We start from the raw sequence: 19,583 nt of genomic DNA, 5'->3' as shown, positions 1-19,583 counted from the left end.
AATCAAATAATGTGTTCTTAGCTTGGATATAATTTCAGTTTGTTCATATCCAATTTATTTTTGTTGTACTCCCTTCGTTTCTTAAAAATAATGTATAATATATTAAAGTTTCCTTATTTAATATATGTTAAATTAAATAAAAATCTATTGGTTATTTAAGAGATTAAAAATAGATCTAATTTATAAAGTTCCATTAGAAATGTAAAATGACATTATTTGAAAAAATAAAATAAATCTAGAGTGATACAGTGGGTGTTAAATTAGTTTAAGCTTCATTTTAAGTGTAATTAACTTTTTTTTTACCTATTTATGTAAACACTGCATAATTACTTTTCTTTAGAATATAAATTGTAAATTTTTCTACTGTATAATATATTAAAGTTTCCTTATTTAATATATGTTAAATTAAACAAAAATCTATTGGTTATTTAAGAGACTAAAAATAGATCTAATTTATAAAGTTCCATTAGAAATGTAAAATGACATTATTTGAAAAAATAAAATAAATCTAGAGTGATACAGTGGGTGTTAACTTAGTTTAAGCTTCATTTTAAGTGTAATTAACTCTCTCTTTTACCTATTTATGTAAACACTGCATTGCGACTTAGTTTAATGGTAAAATATTTGATCCACTTTATTTATTTCATCACAAATTGACATGCAGTCAAAATATTTCAAATGAACACCGATATAAAACAACAATTTTTTAAAACATAGTTCACTATCACGAATTCTTGCTTTCGTGTTAATATGCAATTTTCTTGATACAGTTGCATATTTTCCATTCTCTCCTACTTTACTCAATATACTTGCAAGTTCTCCATTCTCTTCCACTCAACTACAATGCAAGTTGACAAAAGAAAAAAGATTACTATGCATCAACAAAATGTCGAGTATTTTCTTTCTTTTATATTCACCAAACGTGGATCACGTCTGTTTCTTAGATTATAAGGTTGACGCAAATGACGGGGAAGAATTGTCTTCTTTCTTTATCCTTGTCACGCTTGTTGTTCCAGCTGGTGATATCTCTCCTTTTTTGACCTCCAAACTTTCATCTGTTGTCAAAAGAACATGTATTTATTAACTTTTATTCTCTAACCACACCTTTGTCTCAGGATCTGAATTTGTATGATAAACATAATACTGTATAAGCAGTTACTAAAAGAGAAAGATTTGAGGAATAAACATCGTATATCTCTAGATTATCCAGAACCAAAGTTTATGCTATATTCTAAAACATTGCATAGATTTTGCAGTCTCCATTATTATGACTTTTTTTCAAACCCAAGGTGATTGTAAACAACTAAACACAAGCATAGTAGTTAATCACATTTGTTTGATTGTATTTATTTCAAGAATTTTACTGTTTTATTACTTAATTAGATCACCTTGACAGTAAAGTACTCATAATTCTTCACCATTTATATAGACAAAAATAAACATCAAACTTTTTTTTAAAAGGAAAATCAGTTATCTACTATTTTTCTGATTTAGCCTTCCCCGAAACAAATCGTTTTTATTTTATTTTGGAGATAAGTAAGGATATCTACATTATAGCATCTCTAAGCTCAGTCTATTTTCTCATCTAAAATAAAATTTAGAGTAAAAAACCTCCAAATGTACTCTGTTTTTCATTGTATAATAGAGTAAAAATAAATTTACTTTATAAATAGAATAACTTATGTATTTTTCATTCATCATTTTATCTTTCATTCTAAAATATATTACTATTGGAGTAGATCCAATTTTATTATAGAACAACTCTGTTTTGATGAAAAATATAGTGAACCACTGATAATGGTCTTTGTAAACATCTCATAAAATATCTCAACAATAATAAAAAATCAAAGCATCAATACAATACTATGAGAAACTGGACTTTACTATTAACAATTTAGGGCGGTGTCCCTAGAGTATCAGAAGCCGTGTCCCTAGTGGGATGCTCACATCTCTTACCGCACTTCATTCATATTTCTAAAGCCATCCAGACATGAAACATTCAAGATGATATATGTACTAATCGGTGAGCAAGTGAAGAATAATAACTCATTTTGAAAAGTATTCCTTGGAAGAAAGCAAAACCTTGCAAGCCTTGTCACCAAAGAATACTCAAATCCAGATCCTAATGCTGCTACCACGCTGTTGCGAGAAGTAGTAACTTAATAAAATTATGCAAGTAAATGGCTCCTGAAATCCTGAGACATAATCCTTGATATCGAACCTGTCAAGAAACAATTCTTCACTAATGTTATATGATCTCCTCATACGCTTTATTCAATTAGCTAAAGATAATATTTATTAAAAAAGTAGAAAATGTGAAACAAATAAAACTCACAGCAAATGTATCCTCTCAACATAAGACTGAAGCGATAAGAGACCCACCACATCAAACTAAAAAACCTAAGTTTTCATTCTCCATGAAAAACGCTGAGCCAAAGATGTAGAGCAGCTCTTCAAAAGCTTTCTCACAATTTCTGTAGCCATAACTCTAAAATGTCTACCCCAACCGGTTACTATATCAATCCCGGCAGGCCGGAACCTGAGACTAACACCCGCTTAAGGAACCAAGCAAGCCTCGTAGACTGCACCGATTTTATAGTTCTTGTGAGAATACCTGAAATTGGTAAGCTAGTAGTTGCTGCTCTTCTCTCTTTATCCATCATGAAAAAGTTATTTTCTTCTGCAACTTCTAAACAGATCCGGCCTCTTCTTTTAAGTAAACAGAGGAAGAACGTTAAGCACCTATTCATGAGCACTGGAAAAAAACTAAGAAAGAAAACTCATATCTATATTATTAAAAAAGAAGTACACTTTGAAAATAACCCTTAGTGTTTCAATTTATTTACAATGGCATGCCACTGAGAAGTTAATTTAAGTTTTCTATTTTAATGCATGTCTTTTTTAGTTTAATTTAAATTTCCTATTTTAATACATGTCTTTTTTAGTTTAATTAATGTGTTTCCAAAAATAAAATGGAACTAAAAATAAATTCTAAAAACTGCAAATCAAATAGGTAGTTTCCCAGGGTCCTAAGTTATATACGTGCATGCTACATTATACTTTCGATTCCCACTTATATTATACATATATATTTTTAAAAGTCCAATAAACTATTATCCTGACTCCAACTTTTTTTTTTGAAAAAAGGCTTAATCCTGACTCCAACTTCTATTACACATATAGTTTTAACCGTCCAATGTTCAATCACCTTACATATATGGTATAGCAAGGATATAAATTTCTACAAATGTTATAACCGAGATATATACATTTATATTTATTTATATATAAAATTCAAACCACCTATTCAAAATTGTTTTTTGCTAAGCTATATCAACAAACCAAATTAATAATTAATTTTGAATCCAAACAGAATATATTTCCAAATCTATAATCAATATATAATATTATTAAAAAAAAAATATATAAACTATTAAAACGTAGATAAACAGTTTAAATATTAGATGATACTAAATGTTTCCAAATCCATTTTTCTCTTTACTTCCGAAACAGTTCATCATAAATAAGATATATATATATATATATTAAAGATATATTGTGAACAATTATCATTCAAACTATAGCCATGATTTTCTCTAACTATCTATATTTAACTAAATAATAAATTATCTATATTTTGTTTCCAAATAAATTATTAATTACCAGATTTGCAGAATACTCAAGAATAAATGCCAAATTTTGTAAACTGAGCGTTTTTATATTTTATAAAATTTATAGAATTGTAAAAATCATTGTATTTTTTTTTAAAATGTATGCCAAATTATCATTTTTTCTATTGCATACTAAGTCATCTATTCTATTAATTCTTCAATATGACCAATTGATGCAAGGTTATGTCCAATTATTTATTTATTTTAGTTACAGAAATAATATTGAATAAATTAATAATATTGAATTTTGTAACTTCCCATTTAGTGCCAATATTCTCGCAACCACTTTCGTATTATACACATATAGTACTCGACAGTTATAAAATGTATTCAGCATCTGATAATAAATATCTACATGGTCGACTAATATGTACATATAAATTCGGTTATTTTAAATGATTATTTTATCAACATATAATAGCTTGCCTGTTCAGTGCAAATGTAAGAATTTTGCGTGTTCAAAAATATTTTAAAATTATTACAAAATTAAGTTTTAAATCTTAAAAAATATAAAATATTATAAGTTATTAATAAAAAAGTAAATTAGTATTCCTATTTAATATTATTACTAGATTATGACATGCCCTTTCAAAGGGCGGATATATTTTTTGTTTAAAAATTTTCTGAAAATTTTAATTTTATGTTTCAGTTTTTTATATGCATTTTATAATTATAATTTTTTATAGATATAGGTGTGGTTCAACTATTTTAATAAAATAGATTAAAACCTCTTATTAACCATTTAGGAGAAATATTATACCAAGAAAATCACAAATATGACTAAAATCACAAATATGACTTAAGAACAAAAATATAAAAATTAAATTTCTAAGAATATATAAAACAAAAAATATATCCGCCCTTTTAAGGCGGGTCAAAAAAATATAATCTTCCGATAACCGCAAAATTAAGCGGAGCAAATACAAAATTATTTTTTGCGGATTATGCGGGTCAGACTTTTTGACCAAAAGAAATTGAAATCCGCAGGTTGACGGGTCAGCGAACCAGGTTTAACCCGCAACCCAATCCTAACCGAACGTATACCAGATCAATTTTAAATTGCAATTATTCAATAAAATGTATTTGATTAAGACTTATGCACAAATATAACCATAAAACACACACACAAATATGGAAATTAAAATTAAAACAAAAATATACCCGCCCTTAAAAAGGGCGGGTCAGAATCTAGTATAGGTTTAAAATCTTAGCTCGTACATTTTAAGTATCTAAGGTCTTACCGTCCCTGTCTTTGCTCAGCGCAATCACGCAAAGCCAATCACAGAGATTGTACTTTCTCAAATATTTCTGGTCAGATACTTGAAGTACCTCAAAACAAAAATCGTGATGTACCGTTTAGCGGAGTTGGAAGCGGTGGTGAAGGTGATCTTGCCTTTGTCTCGCGTAATGGAAACGGAGTGACTTTGATCTGCTCCTGAAGAAACTCCTCAAGCCTGGAGATGGCAATGATCTTATCATCAACTGCTCCTGAAGAAACTCCTCAAACTGCCTCTTCCAATCAAGCATTCTTAAGCGGTATTGGGCTTGACAAAATCATTATTCTGAGACTTCTTATATCTGTTGATCAAAAGGAAAAAAAAAGACTTCTTATATCTGAACCAAATCGAATACTCACTGTATTTAAAACCAATTAAAAAGATTTGCAGATGAGAGATGAGGATAAAGGAGTTACTGGTGTTTTCGATGCAGCATGAAAACCTGATGAAACGGCAGTCTTGCCGTTAGGTTTCATCACAATCGCGGAGGAAGCAGTGGACTTCCCGTGTTGTTTCACAGTCCCGGAGGAAGCGACGGTCTTCTTGTTGGTGTTGCGGTCGCTGGAGACTTGAGGGTTGGCTCTGGGTTACATCGGGATGAATATCTGAGAGAATCTTATCAATTTTAATGGAAACATAAGCTAAGAAAAGAGATTTATAAATAGATAAAAAGAGAGGAAAGTGAAACAAATCCATTGAATGAGCTCAAGCAAAGGATTGATTAGAGCAGATAGTGGTGAGTACATTGAAACGGATTTGGAGAAGAGTAATGGAAGTGGAAACGATAGAAAAGTGCAAATTAGTGTCGACAAAATAAAAAGGTTATGACAGTTCCCTTACGGTAATGTATTGGTAGTTTTGGGCTTAAGCTATTGTTAGAAGCCCAAAAAATGTTCAATTTTATGATTCAAACGTGAAGGTGTGATGTGGAGAGATGAAGCTCTATCATTGGCTGGAATTAATAATCATTTGCTCTATTTGTTACAGTTACGTCATATAATTTTAAATTGACATTATTATTGCTATATACATAACTAAGAATAAAATTTACATATGAAATATAAATTTATACAAACTAAAAAAATGAATGTTTATCAGAAGTGATAAAATTAATAGTCATAATTGTATATCAGCAAGAGGCCGGATCTGAACATAGTCCAATAACGCATTGACATTGGTTTTTAAAATGTTGAATTTTTTTTAATGTAGTCATAAATTATATATAAACAGTGTACTAAATATTTTAAAATGTTTATGTACTGAATCTTTTAAAATGTTTGAAAAGAAAATTTACGTGTTATTCATAGTCTCTTTAAAACTCCATCGACATGTTTCTTGAATAGTTGATCCAAATGAAATGACGCATATTATTATTTGAAAATTAGTTGTTTTAATATCAATTTGTACATTCAGAATTGTAAAAATAAAGATTAACTGAACTGATTTATGATTAAATATTTTTTAATTTTCCGCACATTATTTTCCCTAATTTTGTATTATTTCCTATATATGAGATGTTATAATCAAAATAGAATATAATTGAACTTAAATCAGTGTTTTTTAGTACAATCATCGATAAATTATTAGTGTTTTTTTTAATTGAAATCTTTGATGTTTTTATTGTTGTGTGGAAAGAAAAGGAAGGTATTCTTCCTTTTTAATACTAAAAGGAAGATATAATCGATGGAGAAGGTGAGTGTCCACGTCCCCCAATAAAATCGATTTATAGGAGACCTTCGTTTTGCCATGTCAGACTCGTCTCCTCTGCATTTAGGCTTCGAATTTTAACGGCCCGGTGTCTTTCGATTTCGAGAAGCCCGTAAAGCCCATCTCACGGCTTCGAATTTCATCGGCCCGTATGTTCAAATTCGAGAAGGGGAAATTTCACTGGCCCGGAGCTCATCTCACTGCTAAATATCCTTTCCACTTTCCGCCAAGCATGAACTCTATTTTGCAAAATCGATTCCCGGACCTTTTCTCTTCCTCTTTTTCGTTTCCTCCGTTTCATGAATCTTTCACCTACGAACAATCAATTTTCTCCCCACTAATGTACACTCTTTAATTTCATTAATGGATCCTTTTCGCTTTCTCCTTCTGAGATTCTATATAAATATTTTACCCGGTTTTCTATTCTCATCAAAAATTCTTCTATCCTCAGGATTGTACATTGACATAAAGTTATCCGGTGTTCCCGACTCAGTGAAAACGAACGGTGAAGCAGCAGATTCCTTCAGTCCGGTCAAACCCATCGTCAAGAAGAGTTCTTTACCTTTTATCAAGGTATTTACAAAAGAAAATATCTTGTATTTGGAAGAAAAAGTTCAGCAACCCCATTTTATTTATTGTTTCCAACATTTTTGAAAAAATTCAGCAACCCCATTTTATTTTTCGTGTATATTTCTAGAAAGTTTAGTTTTCTTGGTAAGAACTTAATCTTTTAGCCACTAATTATACAATACAAATCAGCTAATTATACAATACAAATCAGAAAGATATAATAAACAAAGTAGTTACTAAATCAAAATTTAAAATGATTGAGATTTTAACATGTTTTTTTAACTATGACAATATATAATATATCTTATAATTATTTTTGTTTGCATTCTAATAATTAAACTTTATTTTATTGATTTATATTTAACATAGTTTCCAGTATATACTATATCTTTATATATACTAACATACTATTTTAAAATAAATTAAAATTAACGAAAATAAACCCGGGCGTAGTCCGGAAAAAGTTCTAGTATCAATAATGTCAGAATTAAATATTATAATTTGATTTGTACACTAAAAATCAAAGAGTAACTGCATTTATTTATGATTAAACTATTCTTTTATTTCACAAACATTATTAATTTTCTCCAATTTAGTATCTTTTCAATTTTCTCCGTATGAGATACTATTATTATAACAGAATATAGTATCAATAATGATAGAATTGTATTTTATAATTGTGAATTTTTAAACTATAATTTATTTACGGGTGGAGTATGTGTTATAAATTTACTGTATTTTTTTTATTTTTAATATTATTTGTTTTGTTCAGTTTTCTATATAATATGTTTTCCTCCAATGTAATTCATATCTCATATTTTTCATATTTTCTCTGATTTGTTGTAAAATATGAGTTGTTGAATATATAAATATGTCTGGGATGTTTTTTAAATAGTGTTATGTATTAGGAAATACAAAAATGGAGTGGCGTAATTTGATAAGTTAGTCTTTGATAAGTTAGATGTCATTCTAGACGTTTCCTGATTTTCTACAAATTAGCTTGAATTTGACTTTTTACTCATTAGCACATTCGGAAAATTAATTTACTTTATATATTTGTGTGACAATATAAAACGGTTTGGTTTAAAAAAAAAACTAAGATAAGGATCCTTGAAGAGCTCACAATCCATCAACGACCACTGAGAATACCCTTTGCCGTTCGAACCTTTCCTGCTGTGGGATATTGAATCTTAAGAGCCCTTGCTATTGTGGAAGTTACCTGAGGAATGAAGCATTGCTTCAATGTGTGAGCTCAGATACTTAATTCTCTGCATGTCCTCAAGTGATGAGCTTTGAGGAGTCGTCTGACCTGTAAGAGAAGAATCATTCACCAGAGGTAGAGCTACATACATGAACCGAACTGAAGTAAAGAGAGAAAGTGTACCGCCGTTTTCTCTGCGATTTATATAGGAAACTTACCGCCGTTTTCTTTGGTATACAGATGTACTTGCACAGCTCTGCCTTTCAATTTGCACGGTGTATTTATATACTGAGAAGCAAAATCACCAAACATCAATATCTCTCTGTCTTTTAATTGATCACGTATGTATATTACGAACCTTATTCTTGAACTTTGTGTTTCCAAACGCTGCAAGGCAAACAGAAGCAATCAGTGAGCCACATCTATAGCTTTAATGCCACAGAATCGTATAAATTATGGATCAGTTCCACAGCCATTTCAACAATGGTGAATTAATCATGGAAATTTTGTTTGAGAGAGGAGACTTATCGTTGACGTAAGGTGCTATTATCACTCCTACAAAATCGATTGCACCCTTAACTTGTTCCTGACTCACTCATCCTCTGCAAAAGTGTGTAATATAGACCCAAGTCCAACTATGGTCTTCATCGTCTCAGGATTCTCGAAGATTTTTCAACTGGAAGAGAGCATCGACAGGTGGTGTTAATCCACCTTCATAAACGTACCCTGAAGATTTTTCAATCAGATTGGACGGCTTCAGATTCAGTAGTATTTTTGTCATCGCCAAACGTATCATAAGATTCTGTATTCGCTTGAGCCAGTCTCTGCATATTCATCTATGACAGGACACCATTTTCATTTAGCTAAGCTTTTGATATAGCAAAATTAATATGAGACTTAACTGTAGTCACCATTCTGGATACAGCAGAACTAATGGTAAGCTTTGTCTCAAATGTCATCTTCTCCTAGTGAGTTCCCTTTCAATCTCCTTAAAGTTCGAAGGACCTGTAACAATGAACCCGAGTTAGCTTAAGCCTGTGATGTATGCATAAACAAATGCTAATCTGAAACTAATATTTCCAACTAATCCAATCAGTGTTTCATGTTCTGAAACAATTACTTGTAATAACCCAAAATCACTTTCTTCAATATATATCTTCTTGCTGGAGAAAGTTCGTCCGATGGCTTTACGTGTCCACTATCTTCATCCTTCTCTATTATTTGCAGCACATGTCCCATGTACACTGGCGTAATGTCAATATTGTCCAGACATGCATCATGGGAACAAAACAAACAATGGTAAGACAACCCATAAAGCACACTTGGGATAAGTTTTACAACAACTTTGAGTACTAACTTCACACCTTCACATCCTTCTCTAACAAATTCTACAAATTTACCATCAGCATAAAAGTATATTTCCTCTTTCTTTCAGTAGACTAAAAGCTTCAATATGAATCCTACCTTTCGTGCAGTTTCCACCATTCCACAATGAGATAGTTGCATCAGCATGGTCCCAATCATGACAAAATCGAGTTGTCAAAATAGACATACTTCTTCATGGACAATAGCCCTGTTCGTTTCATCACCTCTGCTTTCAGCCGCAGCGTACGGCAACGGAGACAAAGAAAAAACAGAACTGAAAGTCAAAACAATGTCGATTGAATGCTGGAGATATAAAAAATTTTGACGCCAGTGACGCTGAAATTTTCCGCGTCCGTTTTGTTTGTTGTTAGCTACCGCAGCGTCTGGAAATCAAGTCGATGGTGCTTCACCGGCGTTGTAAGTTGCCGTGATGGAAGGCTTAATTATCGACGCTGCTGCTAGACGCAGGGGTGATGAAACGGACAGGGCTAGTGACAAAAGAAAAAAGACAAAAGGATTGCGAAAATCTTACCTCATAACCCTACTCAGCGTCATCTCCATAGCTTCAGATTCTTCAATGGAGACTTTTCGAGTTTGCTTCGAAGTAAAACGAAACATTAAGAAAAAAAATAAAGAGAGCCATTGATTGATGAAGAGGATCAAAGGAAAACAGAGCTAGAGATATGAAGTGGAAGAGTCGGACAAATTACTCTCGACATGGTTGAGGTGGGCCAAACGATAATTTTAACACACTTCACACAAAAGCCCAATTTAACTCACAGATGATTACGTGGCTAAAGCAGAGATCCTTATTGGTTGATTTAATTAATCCGACGTGGACATCCTCTCTATGCATCTTATTTGCCTTTTAGTATTGTATTGATATATATATTGATCTTTATAATTAACCATCATGAAACTAACATTACTACGACTGACTTTTCCGTTGACTGTGAATAGTGTCGTTTCAACAGTAAAACTTTATACGGGCCTTAAAGTTTCAAACTCTTAAATTGTTCGTAATTGGGCCTTTAAAAAAATACGGCCCGTCAGAGGAAAACCAAAACCAAAATCATGTCAGGAACCTGAAATACAAAAGTAAAAAAGTTTTCGTCGACAAACACGCTTTCTAACCGAAGTTCCCAAAGTCTTCGATCTTATAGAAAGTCCTTTAATTTGGTCGATCCTGTAAAAGGGCAAACTCTTTTTTTTTCCGACAAGACACAAGCTTCTTCTGGTTATTCGCCGAATTATAGAAACGATGTTCAATTTCTGGTAAATACCCAAATCTTATTTTTTTGTGTATTTCGTGATTGTTCGAGACTTATGTTGGTAGCTAGCTTGTTTCGTATGCTTTCAAGATTTTCTATTTATGATAACCAAATACGTGTGCTCAGGACATTTAGTATGTTCGTTGATTAAGAAAATCTGGTTATGTAGTTGTTGAATTGAGCACTGTGTTATTGCTTTAGGCAAGGTTCATAGTTACTGGCTTGCTGCTAATAGATTTAGAACGTTGTAGTGTATTGTAGTCTTGTTACTGTTTGTATCCCCTTTATAGCATCTTTAAAGTTTATATCTTTGACATGGTTACTTGATAATGTTTGTTTGTCTTTACATCAAAGGGGATCAAAAGACCAACAAGGGCAATCACGTCCTCCTCCGGAAGTTTCTTCTTCTTCGCAGCAGCAGCAGCCATGGTACTCTCCTTCTCTAGTCAGCTCGCCAAGCTCCTCATCTCGGCCTCAAACATCTGGTCACATTCCAGCACATGTTTCACCTGGTGAAGCAGCTGGCATTATTACCTTCTTGAAAGACAAAAGGTTTGTTCTATATTCTGTGTTGTGGTTCTTGTATGCTTTCTTTTTTGAATATTTGTGTACTTGTAATGCAGTGTGGACGAGCTCAGGAAGCTTCTATCTGACAAAGATGCGTATCAGCAGTTTCTGCTCTCTCTTGACCAGGTCAAGGTCCAGAACAATGTAAGTCTTAAAAACACTTTTTAATTGTTTCTGGATAAGGACGATTGTTTGTAGGTATAAGAATGTAGCTTCTTCATTAGTTATGTATTGAGATTATTCACTGGTGCTCATTGTTTCGGTTTTTGGTTTCTGTCCATAAGATCAAAGATGAGCTCCGCAGAGAAACATTGCAGCTAGCTAGTAAGTTCCCTGTTGTTTCATGTCATTTAACCAAAGACTTCTGTATCATCCAGAAATCTAATATTGTCATTGGTCAAAATGTAAACAGGAGACAACTTAGAGAAGGAGCCGCAGATAACGGAGCTCAGAAACCAAGTGAGTTGTACTTCCTTGTTCACTTCACCCATGTTTAAACAAGCTTTTTTTTTTTGGATATCTCTTCTTAAGAACCTTGTGTCACTCGTTTTACAGTGCAGAATCATCCGTACGACTGAGCTAGCAGCTGCGCAAGAAAAGCTTAATGAGCTGGAAAGACAAAAAGAAGAGATCCTCAAGTTCTACTCCCCTGCTTCTCTTCTTAATAAACTTCAAGGTAAAACTTATACAACAAGTTTTCAATACTTCATGTGTCATCACTTCTAAACAACAACGGTTTTTGCAGAGGCTATGAATCAGGTTGATGAAGAATCTGAAGCTCTGCAAGAGAAGTTCCTAGAGAAGGAAATTGATACAGCTGCTTTTGTTCAGAAATACAAGAAGCTGCGCACTATCTATCATCGACGTGCATTGATTCATCTTGCTGCTAAAACCTCAACCATCGGTTGAAACTATGATAACCAGTCCTTTTTTTTTTGTCTTGTGACTTATGATGTTGTAAAAGAAATGATTTTGCTGTTTACGTTCATACTATATTGATTTGACATTGAAACCAGTCTTATGTTTTTTTCTGTAATAAGAAAAAATACTACACCAAAATCTGAAATCTGTGCAATCTGATAAATGAACTTACAACAACAAATCTCAGACAACAAAAAGTCAAAGCCCAAAGGCTTCACGTTTTCTAAATAACTTGTGTCTTCATCCCTGAGTTTTTTTACTCATCAAGCAGGCCAGCTCCTTGAGTGCACTCTTTTACTCTTCCTCTGAGTTCCAATACTTGATCTCCTTACTCCAAAGTAACGCTCAATCTTCTCCATCACCTCTTTATCGTCCCCATTATCGAGGAGGAGGTTGAAGCCTTCAACATTCACATGATTTTAGTGTTTAAAAGTTCACCGAACCTTTGTTTTAATTTTTAAGCGAAATAATTGTTGAAGTTTCGGACTTTTGGATCACAATATCCTCTAGTGTCTGGAACCAGGCATTGATACTAGTGTGTTTTAAAAAGGTAAACTCTCTCTATCAAATAGAACATAACTAATAATCTTATAAACTTTCAGTTACCACTAATTCACTAAATCACCAACCATCTTGTCACTAAACATGAGCTTTAGGTAAGTGATGCTCATTCCAAATCAAAATCTGAATCTGCATCCAAAACTAAATAATAATTTCTCATTTACATGATTTAAAAAATTTGAATATTTTTGAAAAATTTATGCAACTTTTATATTGTGTTTCGGCTAATTCAAATTGTTTGAAATGTTATCAGATAATTATGACAGCTTAAATAGTTTTAATGAATTTTGAAGATTTATGTAGTAAGAACAGATAATGTGATCATAAGTATCTAATCAAAATTTTAATTTGATTATGATCACAAGTATTTGAAACTTTGATTAAAACTATATAAGTATGATTAGATAATGGATTTTTAAATGTGATCAGATAATATGATCAGTATCTAATACAAATCTTATAATAATATGATCAATATGCATAATGTGATTATAAATATTTAAAATGTGATCAGACACTCATAATACAAATTATAAATATTCATTAGAAACATCTATTATGGTATAAAGTGACGATTATTAGGTTCTGATGATAAAATGAGATTTTTTTTGATATCCCACTAAAACATATAGAAGAAATTATTTGAAAATTCATGGATTCAACAATTTTGGATTTTAAAGTAGAAGCATAAATTTTGAAACTGATTGTGTTGCATTTCTGACACTTGGTAATCAGGCAAGAAGACCTTAAGTTGTTGATATAACCAATAAAACAAGCCATATTTACCTTACATGATAAATTTTGGCACATGGTAAAATACATCACCATTGTTGGTAAGATGTAAATATAAACCTCTGAAAACATGTAATCATCAAATAAATAGTTTGTCAAAGTATCATAGTTTAAATTAATTAACAAACTATGAAAAATTACCAAACTTGGAAGCGGAAACATTAGAATGTTTAAAAAGCTCCAACCTATTTTCTGTTTGAAATGTTGTGAGTGGGAAATGTTAAGGATCAAATGTGGGTTGCTTGAGGAATGATTGCACAATTATTGTCCACTTAATATATGTCAAATGTTAACATTTGAGAGAATGAGGAGCTGTGGAAGTGGAAGAACATAAAGAGATATCTACACCACTGTAATAAAGTGTAAGCACTCGCTTTTTAAAAGCGTCAATCCATTGTCTTTACGATCTTTCTTCCAAAATTCCGATTCTTCATGAATTAGTCCTAGATTTTTTTTTCTTCTTTTACTATTCAGTTTAATATTTGTTACCAATTTCTGTCATTAATTCTAGTTTATGGTTGATATTTTAATTTTATTCTAAAGTTTCTAATGTCAATTTATTTCCAATGAAACTTTACACTATCTAAAGTTTTAAAAACTTTCATTAAAACTTTCAAAGCCAAAATAACTGATTTTATTCTTTACCTTATTTGTTTTTTTAAAGGCAATATTTCATGATTTCTAATATTTTTAAAGTCATTTCCATTATTTAAAAGTGTAAAGTTGTAACAGTTAAACTAGAGTTTAAATTTTTAACAGTAAAATTCTGATGGTTATTATAAACAATTAAAACCTTCGTGTCTTTTTAACTACTGGATTTACCTATAGAGAAACAGTTTCAATCACAAAAAATAAGTTTGAAGCCTTCAATATTAGATTTCATTAAACAAGTTGTCAAAAAAAAAGATTTCATTAAGCAAAAATTTACCAAACATTGGGGGCCAAAACTCCTCTAATGTCTGAAACTAAGTGTTGATAATACTATATTGTTCATCTCTCTCAAATAGACTTGAGTTATTTGAGCTGTGTGCCCTTAAAATCATCTTTAAAGTTTATACTTTGACGTGGTTAGAACTGACTTGATATTGTTGATTTGCTTTACATCAAAGGGGATCAAAAGACCAACAAGGGCAATCACGTTCCTCTGGAAGTTTCTTCGCAGCAGCAGCAGCCATGGTAAATGTTTTACCAGGTGAAGCAGCTGGCATTATTACCTTCTTGAAAGACAAAAGGTTCGTCTCTGTCTATGTTTTCTTATGCTTCTCTCATGTGTTGTGGTTATTGTATGCTTCACTTTTTGAATATTTCTATACTTTTGATGTAGAGTGGACGAGCTCAGGAAGCTTCTTTCTGACAAAGATGCGCATCAGCAGTTTCTTCTCTCTCTTGACCAGGTCAAAATCCAGAGCAATGTGAGTCTTAAAAACACACTAATTGTTTGTCGATAACGGCGGTTGTTTATAGCTAGTTATGTATTGAGATTATTACTGGTGCTCATTGTTTTGGTTTCTGCCCATAAGAACAAAGATGAGCTCCGCAGAGAAACATTGCAGCTAGCTAGTAAGTGCTCTGTTGCTTCATGTCATTTGGTGAGAGACTTCCCTATCATCCAGAAATCTAACGACATTCTGATGGTCAAATGTAAACAGGAGAGAACTTAGAGAAGGAGCCACAGATAACGGAGCTCAGAAACCAAGCGAGTTATCAACAACCAAAATTATTTTTCGCATTGAAACCAAACTATGTTTTTCTTTAATAAGACAAAAACAAAACTACACCAAAGTTTAAATTCTCTGTAATCTGATAAATGAAATTACAACAGCAAATCTTAGACAACAAAAAGCCAAAAGCCCCTTAAACGTTTTCTAATTAACATCTGTCTGTCTTCATTCTTTTCACTCATCAAGCAGGCCAGCTTCCTTGAGGGCACTCTTGTACTCTTCCTCTGAGTTCCAAGACTTAATCTCCTTAACTTGCGCTCCGAAGTAGCGCTCTATCTTCTCCATCACCTCTTTATCATCCCCATTCTCTAGAAGGAGGTTGAACACAGCCCCTGTCATACAAATACACAGTTTATAAGTTGATGATCATCAATGTCTAACTTGATGGTAACACCCAATGCTCACCTTTACGACCAAACCGACCAGCTCTTCCAACTCTGTGAAGGTAAACCTCATAATCTGGCTCCCCGGTTTCATATTTAGTAGGCATGTTATAGTTGACAACCAAATTCACCTGCAAGTATTTCATAACCGAGCAAGAGTCATTTAACCAAGAAGCATTTTAGGGGAAACAACAAGATGAAAGCAATAGGGTTGAAGAATAATTTACCCGTTGCTGGTCAAAACCTCTTGCAAGGACATCAGTTGCAATGAGGACTTGAGTAAGGCAGTCTTTGAACTCCTTCACTATCTTATCTCTCTCCTCTTGACTCATGCTACCATGAACACTTGTGACGTCATACCCCATTTCCGCAAGAGCTTTGTGCACTTTGCTTGCTGACACCTTCGTTTTCACAAATATTATGGTCTGGCCAATATCCCCCAGCTCCATGATCTGATCCTTGATGACTTCAATCTTGTCTTGCTCCTTTGGGCAAACCACTTTGTACTGTTTTACTGAGTCCAAAGCTAGATCCTCTCTTTTTACAAAGAGTTGGTTAGCGCTCTCGACTGTCCTCTGAACAAAATCTTTGACAGTTTCGTTAAACGTTGCCGAGAACAGAAGAACCTGTTAAGAAAAGAGGCCAAGAACACAAGCACGTAATCAATTTTAGCATAAGAAAGTAAAAAGCAAAAGAATTTCGTTCAAACTGAGACTAACAACCATGTCGAAAATTAAATAACACAATACATCTTTCTAACAGTAGGCACAGATTCATCATCAAACTAACACGGAGATATGTCTTACTAACATAACGGGCTCTATACAATAAGAGACACAGCTGATGTCTATATTCATCCTACTTATTGTATAGAAGGGTATAATGGTAGTTATGGCCACTAAATATCTATATTCATCCTACTTAAGGTTCACGAGCCATGACAAAACCAGACAAGAGTTTTACCATACCTGGTAATTGGGATTAACTCTCTTAATGTCTTTCATTATCCTCAAAGAATCATCCCTAAAGCCATCCTGCAACAACAATGCAATCCCAGATATCAACATATGAAGGGAAAATATGGTCAAATTATAAAAAGATTAACAAGGCCAACTAAAACAAAAATTAAATAGCATACCGTAGCAAGCATATGGTCAGCCTCATCGAAAACCAAAATCTTCAAATGATTTAGACCAAGTTTCTTAAACGCCATCCACTTTTTAAGTGTCCCAGGGGTGCCAATCACAACTTGGGCAGACACAGGTGCTCTTCTTGCAAAGGTTGCACCTTGATTCGACTCAGGGACAGCAACTTCAGCAGTGATACCAGTAAACTTCCCCATCTTCTGAAGAACTTCCATATTCTGTCATTCATTTAAACAATCATTAAACAATCAATGACTCTCAGATCATTAGCCAGTACTAGTAGACTAACTAAACAAAACCTGGTTTGCTAATTCTCTGGTGGGACAAATACAAAGAGCTTGAGGCTGTCTGAGACTGGGGTCAACACGACTGAGCATCCCAAGAACGAAACAGGTAGTCTTGCCAGATCCATTATGGGCCTGGGCAATGAGATGCTTATGAGGCGGTGTGATGATCATAGGCAAACTAATAGCTTGGATCTTGCTAGGTTTCTCGAACTTCATCTCCACGTACAAGCCTTTCATCAACTCAGGTGACAAGTTCAAATCTTCAAACCTACTCGCTGATGTATACGGTGTGTCACCTGACGTAACCTACAAAAAAAACGACTCAAAATTAAAATCAATCCTAGATTGATTGTAAGATCATCAAAGAGATACTTTTGCATCAAACCCATCAAGAAAAACCTAAACTTGTTTCCAGTAAAACACAGATCTAAGCTACTTGCTGATGTATGACGAAACAATCAAAAATCCAAACATAACCCTAAACTGATGTCGGGATCATCGAAGAGATACTTTTGCATCAAACCCATCAATAAAAACCTACACTTTTTGACAGTAAAACACAGATCTAAGCTCGATTGGGGGATAGTAAGAAGTAGGTACCGCTTTGATGTTTGAGTCTTCGGGTTCGTCAAGGATAGATTCATGTTTCTCTTCTTCCTTGATACTTAAAGAGTTGAGCTCCGAGACTGCGTTTGCTTCCTCTTCGTCGTCATCCTCGACATCGCCCCACTTTGTCTTCTCCGTTGTTGTTGTCGTGGGCTCTGTGTTCTCGCCGGTGATTGATGCTTCTACGGAGGATGAAGATGCTTCATCGGTGGGGAGTTTCTCTACAGTGTCGGCCATTCTGTCGGATACACCCAGAAAAAGAAAATTAGAAACCTTTAATCGGTTTGGTGAAAGAGCTGAGAGATAGCAAAACAAACCCTTTTAAAGTAAGGGATCTAGACTAGGCTGAGAATAAGATAATCAGAGAAGAGGAGAGCAGATTGTGTTGAGTTCGTGGGTGCACGATCACGCTCGGCTGGCCGCTTCGGTTTGGAGCTATAAAGCCGGAATCAAGCTTTGTTTTCAAGCTACTAGAAAGGAAATAACCGACTTTGCCTTTTCTTACGATTCGGTTTAATTTATCATTTCCAATTTCCATCGGTTTACTGTCCTTTTTTAACAACTGGTTTTTAGTTTTTTAACAGAACTGGATTCTGACCCACGCGGATGCGCAGAATTATTTATATTTATAATTTATACTTTATCATTAAATTTTTATGATATGATGATATTTTACAAATTTTGGTTCGTCTCCAGATTATGCTTTGTTCTTTTTTGGTTTCGGTTTGATTGTGGATTTTGAATTTCAGTTCTTGAAATATAATAATAGTTTGGTTATTTATGAATTTGGATTTTGTTATTTGGTTCTTGATTTAGTTCAAATAACAATGTTAAAAACCTGATAAAATTTTGAGTTTAATTCAAATACAGAAACCTGAATATGGATATGGAATTTTGGATCTTGATTCTGATTTAGATAGCTATATTTTTTGTTACATTTTCTGGTTTTATTTTTATTGAATTTTTTATATTTTAAATATTTTTAGGGAATCGATATATCTGAAAGCTATATACCAAATTAAAATATAAACTAATTTTATACTTTTGTGTGATAAAAATAAACTATATAATCAAAAGTTGTGATCAGTATATATTAGATATCATTTTGAAATAGTAAATATTTTTAGTCTAAATAGAAATTAGGTAACTATCCTTTCGGTAAATGTTGATATATATTGGTAATTGTTGGAATTAATTATAAGAAAAATGGATTTAGAATATTGTTGTCAATTTATGAGGAAGTTATATGAGTTTTAAATTTAATATAGTTGTAAACATAATATAAATAATCTGCATGAACCCGCAAGTCTGAAATTAGGCTTGGGAATTATATTTGATACCCGAATTCGTATCCGAACCTGATTTGAAAAACCTGAACTGAAATTCAAATTGAAGTAGCAAAATATCCGAAGGGATATTGAATTAGAAGATATTGGATATACGAACCCGAACGGGTAATACCCAAATCCGAATAGATATCTGAATATAACCGAGCATATGTATACTTAACTTTATATTTCTATTTTAAATCTTTTATT

General features: G+C 32.8%; 3 protein-coding genes and 1 long non-coding RNA gene across 5 annotated transcripts; 2 read left to right on the top strand and 2 right to left on the bottom strand.

Moving 5' to 3' along the window:
• Positions 1–8,254: 8,254 nt before the first annotated feature.
• LOC108852696 (uncharacterized) lies at positions 8,255–10,535 on the bottom strand. 2 transcript variants are annotated; one of them, XR_008944922.1, is made up of 7 exons: positions 10,324–10,535; positions 9,891–10,017; positions 9,547–9,670; positions 9,338–9,431; positions 8,785–9,262; positions 8,645–8,714; positions 8,255–8,534 (listed from the first exon to the last, which is right to left on the bottom strand). It is a non-coding gene; the product is annotated as an uncharacterized LOC108852696 (long non-coding RNA). The 2 variants fall into 2 exon arrangements; XR_001949574.2 differs by having other exon boundaries at positions 9,329–9,431; positions 10,324–10,530.
• Positions 10,536–10,881: 346 nt separating this feature from the next.
• Positions 10,882–12,644, top strand: LOC130511732 (vacuolar protein-sorting-associated protein 37 homolog 1). The gene is made up of 7 exons (XM_057009233.1): positions 10,882–11,066; positions 11,417–11,614; positions 11,686–11,773; positions 11,914–11,953; positions 12,042–12,088; positions 12,185–12,305; positions 12,375–12,644. The coding sequence occupies exons 1-7, from the start codon at positions 11,053–11,055 to the stop codon at positions 12,536–12,538; spliced, it is 672 nt and encodes a 223-aa protein (XP_056865213.1). The 5' UTR covers positions 10,882–11,052; the 3' UTR covers positions 12,539–12,644.
• Positions 12,645–14,882: 2,238 nt separating this feature from the next.
• Positions 14,883–15,745, top strand: LOC108851175 (vacuolar protein-sorting-associated protein 37 homolog 1-like). The gene is made up of 4 exons (XM_018624590.2): positions 14,883–15,135; positions 15,228–15,315; positions 15,424–15,463; positions 15,553–15,745. Exons 1-4 carry the CDS (start codon positions 15,077–15,079, stop codon positions 15,657–15,659), a joined length of 294 nt encoding a protein of 97 aa, XP_018480092.1. The 5' UTR covers positions 14,883–15,076; the 3' UTR covers positions 15,660–15,745.
• LOC130511731 (DEAD-box ATP-dependent RNA helicase 38) lies at positions 15,633–18,522 on the bottom strand. The gene is made up of 8 exons (XM_057009232.1): positions 18,363–18,522; positions 18,040–18,283; positions 17,452–17,745; positions 17,146–17,370; positions 16,976–17,041; positions 16,235–16,633; positions 16,030–16,138; positions 15,633–15,956 (listed from the first exon to the last, which is right to left on the bottom strand). The coding sequence occupies exons 2-8, from the start codon at positions 18,280–18,282 to the stop codon at positions 15,799–15,801; spliced, it is 1,494 nt and encodes a 497-aa protein (XP_056865212.1). The 5' UTR covers position 18,283; positions 18,363–18,522; the 3' UTR covers positions 15,633–15,798.
• Between the last annotated feature and the right edge of the window lie 1,061 nt (positions 18,523–19,583).

Source organism: Raphanus sativus, chromosome 4 (assembly GCF_000801105.2).
Source record: "Raphanus sativus cultivar WK10039 chromosome 4, ASM80110v3, whole genome shotgun sequence".
NCBI classification, from domain to species: domain Eukaryota; kingdom Viridiplantae; phylum Streptophyta; class Magnoliopsida; order Brassicales; family Brassicaceae; genus Raphanus; species Raphanus sativus.
This window is presented reverse-complemented; position numbering and strand designations above follow the sequence as displayed.

Coding starts and splice junctions, on each gene's coding strand:
- LOC130511731 (XM_057009232.1), bottom strand. CDS start 18,282: ATGGCCGACACTGTAGAGAAACTCCCCACCGATGAAGCATCTTCATCC. Junction 17,746..18,039: donor AAGACTCAAACATCAAAGCG/GTACCTACTTCT, acceptor TTTTTTTTGTAG/GTTACGTCAGGTGACACACC. Junction 15,957..16,029: donor TGGTCGGTTTGGTCGTAAAG/GTGAGCATTGGG, acceptor TTTGTATGACAG/GGGCTGTGTTCAACCTCCTT.
- LOC130511732 (XM_057009233.1), top strand. Junction 11,615..11,685: donor ACCTTCTTGAAAGACAAAAG/GTTTGTTCTATA, acceptor CTTGTAATGCAG/TGTGGACGAGCTCAGGAAGC. Junction 11,774..11,913: donor AGGTCAAGGTCCAGAACAAT/GTAAGTCTTAAA, acceptor TCTGTCCATAAG/ATCAAAGATGAGCTCCGCAG.
- LOC108851175 (XM_018624590.2), top strand. CDS start 15,077: ATGGTAAATGTTTTACCAGGTGAAGCAGCTGGCATTATTACCTTCTTG. Junction 15,136..15,227: donor ACCTTCTTGAAAGACAAAAG/GTTCGTCTCTGT, acceptor CTTTTGATGTAG/AGTGGACGAGCTCAGGAAGC. Junction 15,316..15,423: donor AGGTCAAAATCCAGAGCAAT/GTGAGTCTTAAA, acceptor TCTGCCCATAAG/AACAAAGATGAGCTCCGCAG.